Source organism: Pristis pectinata, chromosome 3, assembly GCF_009764475.1.
Source record: "Pristis pectinata isolate sPriPec2 chromosome 3, sPriPec2.1.pri, whole genome shotgun sequence".
NCBI lineage: Eukaryota > Metazoa > Chordata > Chondrichthyes > Rhinopristiformes > Pristidae > Pristis > Pristis pectinata.
Genome location: NC_067407.1, coordinates 3159436 through 3176425, shown reverse-complemented (window position 1 = coordinate 3176425; position 16990 = coordinate 3159436). Strand labels below are relative to the sequence as shown.

The 16990-nt window shown below is 47.9% G+C and overlaps 1 protein-coding gene across 1 annotated transcript in view; it reads right to left on the bottom strand.

Annotated features, from left to right (window-relative positions):
- Positions 1-241: 241 nt before the first annotated feature.
- mcoln3b (mucolipin TRP cation channel 3b) overlaps positions 242-16990 on the bottom strand; it is a 37052-nt gene continuing 20303 nt past the window's right edge. Inside the window, 12 exon segments of the mRNA XM_052012014.1 lie at positions 242-373; positions 1134-1340; positions 3460-3582; positions 3668-3769; positions 7587-7736; positions 9976-10088; positions 12575-12631; positions 12634-12673; positions 13429-13502; positions 13505-13524; positions 13615-13669; positions 13672-13698. Of these exon segments, the coding sequence (XP_051867974.1) occupies positions 242-373; positions 1134-1340; positions 3460-3582; positions 3668-3769; positions 7587-7736; positions 9976-10088; positions 12575-12631; positions 12634-12673; positions 13429-13502; positions 13505-13524; positions 13615-13669; positions 13672-13698 (1100 nt within the window).

The following is a 16990-nucleotide window of genomic DNA, read 5'->3' as shown; positions in this document are numbered from 1 at the left end:
TTCCTGCTGCTGTGTATAAGGAGTTTGCACGTTCTCCCCGTGTCTGCGTGGGTTTCCTCCGGGTGCTCCAGTTTCCTCCCACATCCCAAAGACGTACGGGTTAGGAAGTTGTGGACATGCTATGTTGGCACCAGAAGCGTGGCGACACTTGCCGGCTGCCCCCCAGAACACTACACAAAAAGATGCATTTCACTGTGTTTTGATGTACATGTGACTAAGAAAGAAATCTTTTCTTCTACACTCACCTGTTACAACAGCAGTAGAGTGAGATCGGGACCTCCTCCACTCTGTACCTCCCAGAGTCTGGCAAATCCTGACACTCAGCTATAAAAGCATGCAAATCTGTCTGTGGGAACCCACTCTGCTGGTAAAGCTGAAGGAAAGAGCAGAACAGCAGGTAATTTTGTGCACCTGGGCATGTTACAGAACAAAGCAGCAAGGTTCCTGTACAGGATCTCGACCTGAAACCGACAATTCCTCCCCCTCCCACCCACCACAGACGCTCCTCCAGCAGATCTGCTTCGCTCCAAGTTCCTATACACTTGGGTCGATCAGATTTAATTCAGCAGCAAGTAATTGCTCTTTCCCCCCCCTTAACCACTGCCTCACAGCTCCAGAGACCCAGGTTCAATCCCGACCTCCAGCACTGTGTGGAGTTTGCACGGGTTTCCCCCCCCCCCCAGGTGCTCCGGTTTCCTCCCATATCCCAACAACCTGCGGATCAGTGGGTTAAGTGGCCACTGTAAATTGCCCCCAGTGTGTGGGTGAGGGGTAGAATCTGGGGGGAGTTGATGGGAATGTGGGAAAAACAGATTGGGATTGCTCTGTGGGGGCACAGACTGCAGTTGAATGTCCTTTCATATTGTAAAGAAATGTTAAAAATGGGAACTATTACACCTGTGTGTTTTACTAGGCATCATCGTTCACAGAACTCAAAGTAGGGGCGAGTTCCCAGGATCATTAGTCCAAACTTCAGGGATACAAGCTCAGTATTAAAACCACAATACTACAAATCCCAGTGAAACACTCAAAAGAGAACTCCATCTGGCTACATTGATCATACAAGCTCCCATCTCACATACAGGCAAGTGGCTCTGGCCCCAGCAGATGGTCCAGACACAACAGCTCCTTACTTTAATGGTTTCATAGGTGTCAGTGATGAGGGCAATGAAGAGACTCAGAACCATGTAGATGAAGAGGCTGATGAAAGAGTACAAGTAGATCCTACTGAACAGCCAGACCAGGTAGCTCTTGTCCTGCATTGCCGCGAAGGTCGAGAACATGTCGTCACCATTGATGAGAGAGAAGAGGCACTCGGAGACCACGTTCAATGATCGAAACTGAAGTGAAAGCAAGGAGGAAACAAGGCACATCATCCTCCTCAAACTGTCCAAGTTGGCCGTTCCAGCTTCAAGATAACCCAGTCACACTTTCAAAACACTTCAACCAGAGCGACAATTAAAAAAACCACTAGAGAAATCAAACGTCGACCAGAGATGCTGCCTGATCCACCAAGCTCCTCCAGCAGTTTGTTTTCACTCAAGATCCCAGCATCCGTCAACTCTCGTGTCTCGTCAATAAGGCGCTCACTGTGGTAATATTGAGTGTACCATCCCAGAGCTCTAAACTTAAGTAAAGACCAAGTTATATCCAGCATAAGTATCTCTGAGTACCCTCACTACAGGGAGATTATCTGCATCAACCTACACTTCAAGGACTAGTTTACTTCACTACTTTAGTCTCTACGGAAAGGTCCAGCTGTCAATAATCACTAGTTCGAATGGTGGGTCCCTCCTCCTGGCCAAGGAGAAGATACTTCCAGCTAATGAAGCAGTTTAAACATGGTTTATCTTATTTTGGAGAGACACATCTAATTCTAATAAGTAATTCTTAACAACGATTTCTAACTTAAAGGATTTCCAAACAAGTACAATTCTCACAAGCTAAAAAGACAGACCAACAAGTAGCAGACAGACCAACAAGTAGCTGACAGACAAGTTGTCCATTGCAAAAACCAAAGGCTGAGGAATGAATTCTAGGTCTTCTTTCTGTAACCCCTTCTGTCATTCCCCCCCCCCCCCCCCCCTACCCTGACTGCTTTCTAAACTTATACTTCCCCCACCCCCCCCACTTAGTTGACATCATTGGCCTGTGATGTTTTTTCAACCACATTCAGGCCTGGTGACAATATTTAAGTAAACGTGGATCCCATTGTTCTCGTAAAGAGGCTGAGCAGGGAATATTGGTTAGAAGTGCAATTCAGCAAACAAACATCTCCCGAGCCTTGGACAATTTCTGTGTTCTTGCAAAAGGGATTTTAGTTTAATGAGCAACCACTTCTTGACCTTTGGATAGGTTCATGCTGCTGTGCTAAAAAGCAGAGGGTAGCAACAAGTCTTTGTGGGGGCCTGGATGTGAATATCCATCACAACTCCCGATCAGTCATTTACACGCAGAATAGACGAGGGCCATTTGGCCCATCATTGGAGAGCTCCCTCACCAAATTCTCTGACCTGCAGAGTGTAGATCACTGGACATGGTACCAGTCCAGGCAAGGAGGTTTCAGTCAACAAATTCCAGACCAGCACCCACCCTCGGGTGAACATATTCCTTAATCTACAGCTTTGATGCTGCCCAGGCAGCTTCCATTACAGAACTTCTCCAGCCACTGGCAACACCTGTGCAACTCTTCCCATTCCCAATCCTACACTGTCACGCCCACCCTACAGGGCAGTGATTGGACTGGAGACTGTGTTCCAACCGTATATAACTGGCTTCACAGGTAGACAGGGTGACAAAGGTGGCATTTGGCACACTTGCCTTCATTGGTCAGGATACAGAGTACAGGAGTTAGGACGCCATGTTACACCTGGACAAGATGTTGGTGAGACCACAGAGTACATGAGCAGTTCTGGTCACCATACTATAGGAAGCATGTCATTAAGCTGGAAAGGGTGCAGAAAGGATACCAGACTGGAGGGCTTGAGTCATCAGGAGAGACTGGACAGGCTGGGACTGTTTTGCCTGGAGTGAAGGAGGCTGAGGGGTGACCTTATATAGGAGGTTTATAAAATCATGAGGGGCATAGATAAGGTCAGTCTTTTCCCCCAGGGTAGGAAAGTCAAACTATAGGGCATAGGTTTAAGGCAAGGGGGAAAATTCAAAAGGGACCCGACAGGCAAACCTCCCCCCCCACAGGGTGGTAGGTATGTGGAACAAGCTGTCAGAGGTAGAGGTGGGTACAATTTCCATTCAAAAAAATCATTTAGACAGGTACATGGATAGGATATGGGCCAATACAGGGAAGTGTGACTAGCTCGGGTAAGCAACTTGGTTGGCATGGATGAGTTGGCTGAAGGGCCTGTTTGAAGTGTGCAACCTCTATGGTGCTGCCTGCTCTGTAGTCTCCAAGCTCGATTTTGCCAGGGGTTGGCATCTCCCTTGCTCGTGTCTGCCTACCTTCTGGTGGTAAGGTCCCAGCACGATCCAGCCGCAGAAACAGTAGCCCAGGTAGATCATGGACGCACAGCAGCAGAAACGAATCACGTTGGGAAATGCTGCCCGGAGGGTCAAAATCAGGACCTGTGGCAAAGTGAAGACAGTCAAAGCCACACACAAACATCACACACACAAAACACAGAGTCCAGAGACCTTCACCCATACTTACGTTGTACTTTTCAAAGAAACCCAGGTAACGAACGACTCCAACCCAAACCAGCAAGGTGGAAGTCCCCAGCAGGATGCTGCAAACATCATACGATGCAAAACTCTGCAAAGACAAAGCAGGCTGGTGATTGGTCCTGGAGCAGCAGCGCATTGGGGCCAGCACCTGGCACATGTTCACCTTACACAGGATGACCACATGTTAATGTGTGAGCAGGCAGTTCCCAACACTGCCAACCTTGCCCTGAGCAAGGCAGGGAGCTCGTTGACAGATACAGAGGGAAACCAAGGACTGCGCCCTGACAGCTCATGTCATCAAAACACCTCTTGCACTGATCAGAGACATTAATTATTTGAAACTACATTGGACTTGGGACTAGATCTTTTTTCACATGTACATCGAAACACAGTGAAATGCATCTTTTGCGTAGTGTGCTGGGGGCAGCCCCAAGTGTCGCCACGCTTCTGGCACCAACATAGTATGCCCACAACTTCCTAACCCGTACGTCTTGGAATGTGGGAGGAAACCTACGCACACATGGGAGAACGTACAAATTTCTTACATACAGCAGCCGGAATCAAACTCTGGTCGCTGGTGCTGGAATAGCATTATGCTAACTGCTACACTACTGTGCCTGACGTTAATATTTGCAACATTGAACAGGCCCTTTGGCCCACCATGTCTGTGCAGACCATGATGCCAATTTAAACTGATCCCATCTGCCTGCCATATCCCTCCATTCCCTGCCCGTTCACATGACTAAATGCCTCTTAAACATTGCTATCGTATCTGCTTCCACCACTGACAGCCTGCTCCAGGCACCCACCACTGCAAAACAAAAATTTACCCTGCATTTCTCCTTTAAACTTACCCCTCTCATCGTTAACCTGTGCCTCTAGTATTTTGCCATTTCCATTCTGGGAAAATGACCATGTACCCATCTATGCCTCAATTTTATAAACCTCTATCAGCTCTCCCATCAGCCTCTGACACACCACAGAAAACAATCCAAGTTCGTCCAACCTCTCCTCACAGCTCAATCTCTAATCCAGGCAGCATCCTGGTGAACCTCTTCTGCACCCTCTCCAAGCCCTCCACACCCTTCCTGTAATGGGCTGACCAGAACAGCACACAATGCTCCAAGTGCAGCCATCCAAAGTTTTATACAGCTGCCATGTGACCCATCAACTTTTATACTCAACTTCGTGACTGAAGACAAGCATGCTATACACCTTCTTTACAACCCTATTTTATGTCTGTACTGCCACTTACAGGAATCCTTGGCACATACACCAAAGTCCCTGTGTTTTTCCAATACTTGAGTCCTATCATTCACTGTGTACATCCTCACCTCAGTCATTCCACTTTCAGGGAGCTACGGACTCGCACCCCAAGATCCCTCTGTGCATCAATGCTCAAGGGTCCTGCCACTAACTGTACACTTTCCCCTCAAGTGCAACATCTCACATTTGTCCAGATTAAACTCCATCTGCCATTTCTCTGCCCATATTTCCAACTGATCTACGTCCTGCTGTTTCCTTCGACAACCTCCCTCACTGTCACAACTACAACATGTCATTTGCATACCTAATCAGACCACCTACATTTTCATGCAAGTAATTCATATACATCACAAATTGAAGTCCCAGCACTAATACCTGCAGAACACTGGTCACAGACCTTCAGTCAGAATAACACCCCTCCACCACTACCCTGTCTTCCAAGGCCAAACCAATTCTGATCTAAATACAGTAAAATGAAAACTCTCCAGTGAGGCGACTCCATTCAGATGAATGGGGCTGGTGTGTAGCTGAGGGGCCTGATAGGAAGTGGTGTTGGATGCTCAGATCTGTAGATGATGGAACCATGCAGGACAAGTGTTGAGTCCATGGAAGGGCACTGGAGGCACCTCTAGCAAGTTCTGTACTTCCCACTGCACATGGAGATCCATCCAATGCCTGTGCAGCCTGTCAGGGGTCCCACCAACCCCCTACAGATGTCACAGCCAATCAGCACCCCCAATCACAGCCAGTGATCTGGGCCAGTGAATTTATGGGGCAATACAAGACACTGGAGGAACTCAGGTCAGGCAGCCATGGAGGGAAATGGACAGTCGACATTCTGGGCTGAGACCCTTCATCAGGACTGGAAAGGAAGAGGGCAGAAGCCAGAATAAAGAGGTTTGGTGGGTGTGGGGGGGGGGGGGGGCGGAAAGAGAAGAGGTGGGAGTGAGCCAGTGAGTTATGACCACCCAGCCATTTCCTGCTCCAACACTGCATCCAAAATAGGTAGAAAGGAACAGACCATTCAGCCCATTGATCCTGCACCATCCTTCAACACAATCATGGCTGATCCTCCCTCAACACCGTATCACAGCTTGGTACGGTAACTGCTCTGCCCCAGGACCGCAAGAAACTGCAGAGTTGTGGACACAGCCCAGCGCCTCACGGACACCAGCCTCCCCTCCTTGGACTGTCTTTACCTCTCGGTGTCTTGAAGCAGCCGGCATAATCAGCGACCCCACCCACCCGGGTCATTCTCTCCTCTCCCATCAGGTAGAAGATAGAGGAGACTGAGGGCACGTACCACAGACTTAAGGACAGCTTCTACCCCACTGTGATAAGACTATTGAACGGTTCCCTTATACAATGAGATGGACTCTGACCTCACGATCTACCTTGTTGTGACCTTGCACCTTATTGCACTGCACTTTCCTCTGTAGCTGTGACACTTTACTCTGTACTGTTATTGTTTTTACCTGTACTACAATCAGTGCACTCTCTGTACTACCTCAGTGTAACTGCACTGTGCAATGAATTGACCTGTACGATCGGGATGCAGGACAAGTGTTTCACTGGACGTCGGTACAAGTGACAATAATAAAACCGATTCCGATTTCCACCTTCCTCCTTTACCATCTGATGCCTTTTTGGATCCAATCCATCTCCTCAAATCCACTGACCCGGCCCCACCCCTCACCCTGAGGGATTTCTCCCTCATCATCGGTCATACACCATGTCCTCAGACTGTGCCCTTTGTTCTAGGCACTCCCGTAGCCAGAGAGAGCTCCCTGCACCAGCGCGTCAGGATGTGCACGTCAATGCGACCTCCTTCCATTCTTAAACTCTAGTGAATACAAACCTGGTCAACTTGATTTCTTCCAATTTACAGTCTCACCCAAGTCAGTCTGCCTCCATCGACTGTCTACACCTTGCTGCTCAGTAAAACAGGTAACATAATCAAAGACCCCACCTACACTCTTCTACTCTTTCCTGGCAGGCAGAAGACAAAGGCTTGAGAACAAACCACCAGACTCAAGGACAGCTTTTGTCCTGCTGTTAGGTTTCACACACTAAAAGACGAACCCTTGACCTCAATCTACCTTATGTCCCTTGCAGTCTTATTGTTTGCCTGCACCGTACTTTCTCCACAACCACAACACTATACTCTGCGTTCTGTTTATGTATGGCATTGTCTGGATGGCACGCAAACATAAGTTTTTCTACTGTATCTCATACATGTGACAATAAACCAATTAACTGTGCTTCACTCCTTCAGCAAGCACCTTTCTACTTGGGTGGAGAAACCAAAATTACACACAGTCTTCAAGGTGCAGCCTCTCCTGGGCCCTATGCTAGACTACATCCTTGCTCCTGTACTCAAAACCTTTGCAACCAAGGCCAACAATCAGAGACTTTCTTGCAGTGACTGGTGTATAGATAAGTGTTATGGATGCAAGATTCTAATTCCAGATTTATACACCCTTATGGCAGTGTTGGGATTTGAATATGTATCTGAGGACCATTCAGGCAGGTGTGTGGATGACTAGCTCAGTAACACAGTCTGCCCGTGCCACCCATTGAAGGCCAAGATAGCTACCAATCTCCACACCATCAGGCTGACACCTGCCATGCCCCCTCACCTTGGCTTCGATCTCCATTTTCAGGATTGATCCAGTGATGGTCAGCAGGTCACTTGCAATGATCAGAAGGTACCAGCCATTCAGAAACTCCAAGCGGTCAGTCCACGTCACCTGCTTATTGTAGTTCAGTGAGAAGAACTGGGCAAATTCCTGGAGAGTTGGAGCAGAGGCAGTCACTAACAGTTGTACGTCACAGAAACAGGCCCTTCGGCCCAACTGGTCTATGCCAACCAAGATGCCCCATCCAAGCCAGTCACATTAGCCAGTGTTTGGCCCATAACCTTGTAGGTCTTTCCTGTGTATCCATCCAACTGTCTTTTAAATTTGTTAACGTATGTGCCTCAACTTCCTCTGGCAGCTCATTCTACACATGGACCACCCTCTGGGTGAAAAAGTTGCCCCTCAAGTTCCTATTAAATCTTTCCCCTTCACCTAAACCTGTGCCCTCGAGTTCTTGATTCCCAACCCTGGGAAAAAGACTGCGTTCACCTATCTATACCCCTCATGATTTTGGACACCTCTAAGATCACCTCTCAGTCTCCTACACTCCAAGGAATAAAGTCCAGCTCTCGCTGCAACTCTCAGTCCCTTGAGTCTGGCAAATCTGTTCTGCACTCTTTCCAGTTTAACATCTTTCCTATCGCAGGTGACCAAAACTGAATACTCCTAGTGCAGCCTCACCAGTGTCCTGTACACCACACCATGACCTCCCAATTTCTATACTCAATGCCCTGTGCTGATGAAGGCCAGTGTGCCAAAAGCCTTCTTCACCACCCTGTCTACCTGAGTCCACTTTCAGGAACCATGTACTGGACTCCAACCATGTACTTGTACTCCAAGGTCACTGTGTTCTACCACACTCCAGGGCCCTGCCATTCACTGTCCTACCTTGATCCTGTCTCAACACCACATTCCCACCCTGCACCTTCACAGGTTAAGTTTTTGTACAGAACCAGGGCAAATATCAGCCTGTCAGAGCAGAAACAGGCCCTTCAGCCCACTGAGCTGATCATCATGTCTATATTAATCCCACTTATCTGCATTAAATCCATCTCCCTCTATGCCCTGCTCATTCAAGTACCTGTCCAGATGCACAAAGATGTTGCCAGGACTAGAGGGCTCGAGTTACAAGGAGACACTGGACAGACTGGGACTGTTTTCCCTGGAGAGTAGGAGGGCCAAGGGGTGACCATATAGAGGTTTATAAAATCATGAGGGGCATTAGACAAGATGGATGGTCAGTCCTTTCCCAGGGTGGGGGGGGGGTCTAAAACTAGAGGGCAGAGGTTTAAAGTGGGAGGGGAAAGATTTAAAGGGGACCTGAGAGGCAAGTTTCCAACCCCCCCCCCCTCCCCCCACTGACAGAGGGTGGTGAGTACATGGAAAGAGCTGCCAGAGGAAGTGGTAGAGACATGGACAATTACAACATTTAAAAGGCATTTGGACCAGGTACATGGATAAGTACATAGACAGAAAAGGTCTAGAGGGACATGGCCAAAAATGGGACTAGCTCAGGAAGACGTGTTGGTCAGCATGGACGAGTTGGGCCAAAGGCCCCCGAATAACTGAATGACCTGACATTTCCCTTCTGTCTGCCAAACCTCCGGACACTTGTTTGCCCTGGACATATCCCTTCACAACTCTTTCCACCCTCCTCCCAATCTGTTTTCCCCACCCATCTTTGGATCACCAGCAAGTCTGGCTGATAGTACACTACTCCCTTCATCAAGGTCACTGTATAAACTGCAAGGCACCACCAGTTACAGCTCATCAATCAACGATCCATTTATACAAGGTCTCTGCTCTGTTAGTCATGTTAATATGTTACCCCCACTGTCCTGAAGCTAACCCAGCATCCTTTCAAGTGGAAATTATCAAAAGTCCTTCTGGAAGTCCAAATGCAGAACATTATACCACAGTACAGACCCTCAGCCCACAATGTGGAGCTGACATTTATCCTGCTCTGAGATCCATCCAACCCTACCCTCCCACATAGCCCTCCATTTCTCTATCATTCATGTGTCTAAGAGTCTCTTAAATGTCCTAATGCATCTGCCCCCACAACCTCTACTGGCAGTGCGTTCCACCGCACCCACCGCTGTGTAGAAAAAAAATAAACCCCCGATACCTTCCTCTAATCACCTTAAAATTATGCCCCCTTGTGTTAGCCACTTTCACCGAGAAATAGTCCTGACTGTCCACTCGATCTATCCCTCATCATCTTGTACAACTATCAAGTCACCTCTCATCCTCCTTCTCTAAAGAGAAGAGCCCGAGCTTGCTCAATCTATCCTCTCCAATCCAGGCAACATCCTGGCTCCTCCTTTCCCAACCTGCTGATTACATGCTCTAACAACTAATAAATTTATTAAATATTATTAATACATACACGCTGCAGCTTTATTCCATTTATAACAGATCGGGTGCAGAGGATCAACGAGATCAGACAAGTTCCAACAATAAAGCCATCAAAAATCATCATGTAATGGGTGGTCCTTTGCACTGGGAGAAAGAAATGCAATTTACTTTAACCAAAGCCAGCCAGCAGAGAAATAACTACTGGGAGTTGGAGCAGTCTGCAGTTTTGGTTGTCAGGAACAAGTTCACCATCTAGTGGACAAGTAGAATTTGTCACTTCATCTGTTCCTCAAACACTGAGTGATTACAGTTGTGAGGGTGTCTGTGAATCACCAGTCCAGACTTCAAAGTCTGCCCGAATGCAGATTTAGAGGGAGAGTTTAAATGTGCACAGATGTCAACGGGGAGAGACAGAGAGAGGGGCCATTCTCAAAGATGGGGCTACAATGTACAACACATGGGGACTCTGGCTACTTAACCTACAGGACACTGTTGAGCAACTCAGGTGAAAAGCATGGAGCTGTTAAAATAATTAGTTTTAATTCTTGAGCACATAGAACAGTCTAGCACAGGAAGAGGCCATTCAACCCACAATGTGCCCAACTAATTAAACTAGTAATTAAATGCCCAACTGAACTACTCCTTTCTGCGACATGTCCACATCCCTCCATTCTCTGCCTATCCATGTGCTTATCCAAAAGCCTCTTAAATGCCTCTATTGTATCTGCCTCCACCACCACCCCTGGCAGCACATTACAGGTACCCAACACTAAAAAAAAAACCTGCCCTACACATCTTTGAACTTACCCCCCTCACCTTGTGCATAAAGATTGGCAGGGTTGGAGGGGCCATTGTTAAGCAGTTGGCCTGTTGACTTCCAAGTGGTTCAGGGAAGCAGAATGTACTGTTCCTTGCTCAGGTGACTTGTCTCTGGATCATCCCCAATTCCCATCGCTCCACGACAGGCAGCCGTGCCTTCAGCTGCCTGCACCCACCCCCTCCCCCCCCCCCCCAACCAAGAATTCCCACCCTTGCTGACTCTCACCCCCCCCCCCTTCAACATGCTTCAAGCTTGTAGACCAAACTTTGATACGATGCTGTGTGGCTGTGAGGGAGCTACAGAGGAGCCTCAGGGAAGGATAGATGGGTGGGCAAGAACATAGCTGAAGGACAAGTGTGGGAAATTGAGAGCTCATCCACTTTAATAGAAATAAGTTTTTCTTTAAATTCTGAAATATTGAAAGGTGCTGTTCAGAGGGACCCGGCGTCTTCATACATTATTGAAAGATAACATTCAGGTACGTAAGGCAACCAGAAAGGCAAACAGAACGTTGACAAGAGAATGAATACAACAGGAGAGATGTCTTGCCCCAATCACCAATCACTTGGCCCTGGTGAGACTGCACCGGGAATATTTTGTACAGATCCGATGCAAGGATATTCCTGAGACAGAGGGTAGTGAAAGATAGATTCCTGGGATGGTTTTAGATGGTCTTGAGGAAGAGTTCAGTAGACTGGGTCTGGCTTAGAAGAATGAGAGGTGACCCCACTGGAAGTCCACCTCAGGCACTTCCAGACTACAGAGGGAGTGGGTGAAGGCCAAGGTGCATTTGTGGAACTCAAGTTTTGATTAGCATTGAAGGGAAAGTCTACAGAGGTGGAGAATGGGAGAGGGGAGGGAGGTGGGGCGAGAGAGCCCACACAGGAACTGTGCACTGCATCATTACAGCTTCCTTGTGATATTAGAGGCCATTTGGCCTGTCAATTCTATGCCAGCTCACAAAGCATCCCCATTAGCCCTATTCCCTTTTTCTTCCCCCCCACCCCCACAACATTCTCTTCCATGTAACTATTAATCCCTCCCCATTCTCCTACCCCTCACCCACACAATGGGGACAATTTACAGCGGCCAATTAACCCACTGACCTGCACGTCTTCGGGATGTGGGAGGAAAATGGAGCACCTGAGGGAAACCCACACGGTCACAGGGAGAACGTGCAAACTCCACACAGATAGCACTGGAGGTCAGGATCGAACCCGGGTCTCTGGAGCTGTGAGGCAGTGGCTCCATCACGTTGCCCATTCCAAGTTGCTGCTTCCATGACACCAGACACAGTGACTGCTTTGAGCCTCTGATCTCTTTGTAATGAGTTAGGTTGTATCCAGACCACTGCACCACCCCACCCGTTAACATGGAAGTGTTGAATGATCCCAGGAGACTGAACTGTCCTGGGAATATGAAACCCCAAATCCATTCAGAAATAAACTCAGTTGTACCTTTGTGTGTCACCTTAGACTTCAGGTCTTTCACCTTCTAGTCTCATTTACTGATACTGCCTTTTGCACTGTTTGGATCAGCTAAAGATCACCAGAAGCAAACATCACCCTTTACCTTGTCTGGCAGAAGATGTCTACACCTCGACCACATGGATCAAGGCAGCTCAGACACCAGTCTCTCACTAACTAGTGAAAGACTGCCACCAACAGCCAGGCCCAGCAAATGAATTATGGTGAAGGGAATTGATGAAAACAAAGCAACCAGCAGCCACTGGATTAGCCCAAAGGAACAAGTTGCTCAAACACCCGAGAAAACTTCATGTTATTTCACACACACTCCACAGAACACTCACCACCCCCCGTCACATGTCTGCCTTTGCATTTTCTAATGGAGATATCGTTGTCCAGATAATTTGAATTCTTCCACTGTGAGCTCTATTGTCAAAGGTGATCTAAAAAAACAAAAATGATTATGTACGGGAAACTGTTTGGATTATTGGAGACCACTTCCTACTGGATATGGCAATTAAATGACTGGCTCCCACAATGCAAGTTCTGCACTTAAACATTTGTACCTCAAATGCAGAAGTAATGACCATGTCCAACAAGAGTCAGAATTGGTTATTGTCACATGTACTGGGGTACAGTGAAAATCTTGTCTTGCATACCGTACATACAGATCAATTTGTTACACAGTGCACTGAGGTAGTACAAGGTAAAACTATAACAGAATATGGAGTAAAGTGTCACAGCTACAGGGAAGTGCAGTGCAGGTAGACAATAGGTCAAGAGTCCATCTTATCATACTAGGGAACCATTCAATAGTCTTATAACAGTGGGATAGAAGCTGTCCTTGAGCCTGGTGGTACGTGCTTTCAGGCTTTTGTATCTTCTGCCCTGGAAAGTCACCCACCAGAGTTCCCTCTGGGGACCTGGCCAATAGCACTAAAGCAGGTTCTCCAGCCACTGCTGTTTGTGGGATCTTGCTGTGTTTGTGTAAACACCTCAGAGCTGCTGCATCAACAGCTGAGGGCTTGGTGACGAGGCCAAGCGGCTGTGTCAAAACACAGGAAGCGTGCTTAGCCCAAGAACAAGCACACAGTTGGCGAGGTGGAGACCCAAACAGTTTCTGGTTCACAAAAAACAAAGTGAGAGCTCAGGGGCAAACCCCCACCCCATGAAGACAAGGCAAGGACGAGCTACTTACCGTCACACTGAAATCGTAGCAATCAGGCAGCTCATGACGCCTGATGGTTTGAAGGTTGATGGCTTTTAGTTTAATTCAATTTGCACCATCAAAAGCCTGAGAAAGAGAGAGAGAGAGAAAAGAAATACTAAACGAAATGAGGTTCACCTCCAAATCAGATCAGAAAATAAACTACAGAAGGCCTACCTGTGGAAGTGCAATGTGAAATTCAGCTTCCCATCCACAGCTGGACCACCGAGCCAGGAGTCATTGGTTGGATGTCCAAGCACTCTACAATGCAAAACATACCACAAAGCTTTACTTTGGTTAAACTGTTGGCTTCATCCATCCTATCCATTTCATTGCTTCCCACATAACTGCTTTGTACCCCAGACCAATCAATGTCAGTGGTTGTGTGGAACTTCTCCAAGTTAGAATCTCATCCCAACACAGAACAATCTGGATATTAGAAGAATCAAGAGATATAGGATTGGACAGCAGGAGGGGGGAGGAGTTATAAGGAGAGGCTAGAACCACTTTTCCTGGAGCAAAAGGAGGCTGAAGGGTGACAGAGGTTCAGAAAATAATGAGGGGCGTGGATAAGGTGGATGGTCAATCTTTTATCCAGCGTAGGGGAGCCTAAAAGGTTTAAGGTGAGAGGAGATAGATTCAAAGGGGACCTGAGGGGCAACTCTTCCCCAGAGGGTGGTGGGTGTATGGAACGTGCTGCCTCAGGAAGTGGTTGAGGTGGAACAAGTACAACATTTAGAAGACATTTGGACAGGTACACGGACAGGAAAGGTCGAGGGATATGGGCCAAATGCCGGCAAATGGGACTGGCTCAGGATGACACCCTGGTTGGTGTGGATGAGTTGGGCCGAAGGGCCCGTTTCCATACTGTATAACTCTGACTTTTAAATGTTGTTACTGTTCCTGCCTCCACCACCTCTGGCAGCTCGTTCCAGATACCACTACACTGTGTGGAAAAGGTTTACTCCTCATATGCTTTAAACCTCCTCCATCTCATCTAGTTTTAGGTCAGCATGGATGAGTTGGGCTGAAGGGTCTGTTTCCATGCTATACAACTATCAGCCATGTAACACACAAAATGCTGGAGGAACTCAGCAGGTCAGGCAGCATCCATGGAGGGAAACTAAACAGTTGACGGTTCAGGCTGAGACCCTTCATCAGGACTGGAAAGGAGGAGGGCAGAAGCCAGAATAAGGTATGGGGATTGGGGGTGGTGGGGAGGAGCACAGGCTGGCAGGTGATAGGAGAGTCCAGGTGAGAGGGGGAAGATAGGTGGCTGAGGGGGAATGAAAGAGGCAAAGGGGTGAAGGAGGAGGAATCCGGTAGGAGAGGGCAGTAGACCATGGGATAAAGGGAAGGAGGTGGGGAATAGATGGGCAAGGGAGGGGCAAGGGGGCCATAGGAATGAGGCAAGACAAAAGGTGGAACGTTACCAGAAGTTGGAGGAATCAACATTGAGGCCATCAGGTTGGAAACTACCAAGGCAGAATATGCATTGTTCCTTCAAGTGCTATACTTGTCCCCACACCTCCTCCCTCACCACCATTCAGGGCCCTAGACAGTGAATCCGAGGGGGTTATTTATTGCATCTGGTGCGGCCTCCTCTACATCGGTGAGTCCCGTGTAGATTGGGTGCCTGCTTCGAGCACCTTTGCTCCGTCTGCCACAACAGCCAGGACCTCCCGGTGGCCACCCCCTTCAATTCCACATCCCACTCCCACACTGACATGTCTGTCCACGGCCTCCTCTACTGCCACATCGAGGCCAGGCACAGGTTGGAGGAACAATGCCTCATATTCCGCCTTGGGAGTCTCCAACCTGACGACCTCAACATCAATTTCTCTGACTTCTGGTACCCCTCCCCTTTATCTTCCCTCATTCCTATGACCCCCCTTACCCCTTCTCTTCCCCCCCACCCTCATGATCTGTCCATCTATTCCCCACTTCCCTCCCTTTATTCCATGGTCTGTAGCCCTCTCCTACTGGATTGCTCCTTCAGCCCTTTGCCTCTTCTACGTGTCACCTCAGCTTCTCATCACTCCCTCTCATCCCCCCCTCTCATCCCCCTGCCCCACCTACCCCCTCTCACCTGTCAGTCTGTGCTCCTCCCCCTCCCCGACCTTCTTATTCTGGCTTCTGCCCTCTTCCTTTCCAGTCCTGATGAAGGGTCCTCAACCTGAAATGTCGACTGTATTTCCCTCCATGGATGCTGCCTGATCTGCTGAGTTCCTCCACCATTTGTGGTTGCTCCAGATTCCAGCATCTGCAGAATGTGTGTCTATCCACCATCCATTTTGTTAAAAGGCAGGGATGCTTTCCTTGGCTGTGGAGACCACAGCCAGGGTCAGTCTCAGAGCAGGGAAAAGCCAGGTACCTACTACCAGTGAGCCTTACGGTAGAGATAGGAAAATTATTGGAGAAAATCCTAAAGGGTAGGATATTGTGTACATTTGGAAAGGCAGGGGCTGATCAGGGATAGTCAGCGTGGTTTTGTGTGGGAGAAGTCTTGTCTCACTAATTTGATTGAGTTTTGTTTTGAGGAACCAAAAGGAGAAATGAGGTAGGAGGTAGATGTTGCCTGTATGCATTTTAGTAAGAAATCTTAAAGGTCCCACATGGGATTCAAGGCAAGATAGCTCATTGGATCCAAAAATTAGCTTGGGCAAAAGGAGGCAGAAGACAGTGGAATTCTGTGACCAGCAGGGCACTGCATGGATTGGTGCAAGACCCTTGCTATTTGTGATATCTATTAACTTGGATATGAGTGTAGGAGGTATGATTAGCAAGTTTGCAGATGACATGAGTGTTGGTGTGTTGTGGACAGGCAGGAAGGATATCCAAGACTACAGCAGGATATAGATCAGATGGAACGTTGGGCAGAGCATTGGTAAATGGAATTTAATCTTGACAAGTGAGAGTTGATGCATTTTTGGAAGTCATATAGGGGAAGGACATACACAGAAAGTGGTTGTCTGCCAAGGAATGTTGAACAGTGACCTTGGGGTTCGAGTCCATAGTTCCTGAAATTGGCAAACACAGGTGGCTGGGGTAGTAAAGGTGTGTGGCATGCTTGCCTTTATAGTCAGGGCATAGAAATATAAACTTTGGGGCATTATGTTGCAAGTTTATAAAACACTGGTTAGGTTGCACTTGGAGTACAGTGGGCAGTTCTGGTCACCACACTGTAGGGAGGATGTGGTTGCTCTGGGGAGAGTGCAGAAGATATTCACAGGATGTTGCCTGGATTGGAGGACTTAGTTCTGGGGAGACTAGACAGGCTGGGCTTGTTTTCCCTGGAGTGAAGGGGGCTGAGGGGTGACCTGAGAGAGGTGTACCAAATTATGAGAAGCAGAGATATGGTAGATAGTTGCCCTCTTTTTCCCAATGGTAGGGGTGTCCAAAACAAGAAGTTATAGGTTTAATTGAGAGGAAAGAGTTTTTTTCACCCGCAAGACAGAGTGGTTGATATCTGGAACTCACTGCAGAGGTGATAGAGGAATCAGATACAATCACTGCGTTTAAGAGACATTTATATAGGTATTCGAATAGGCAA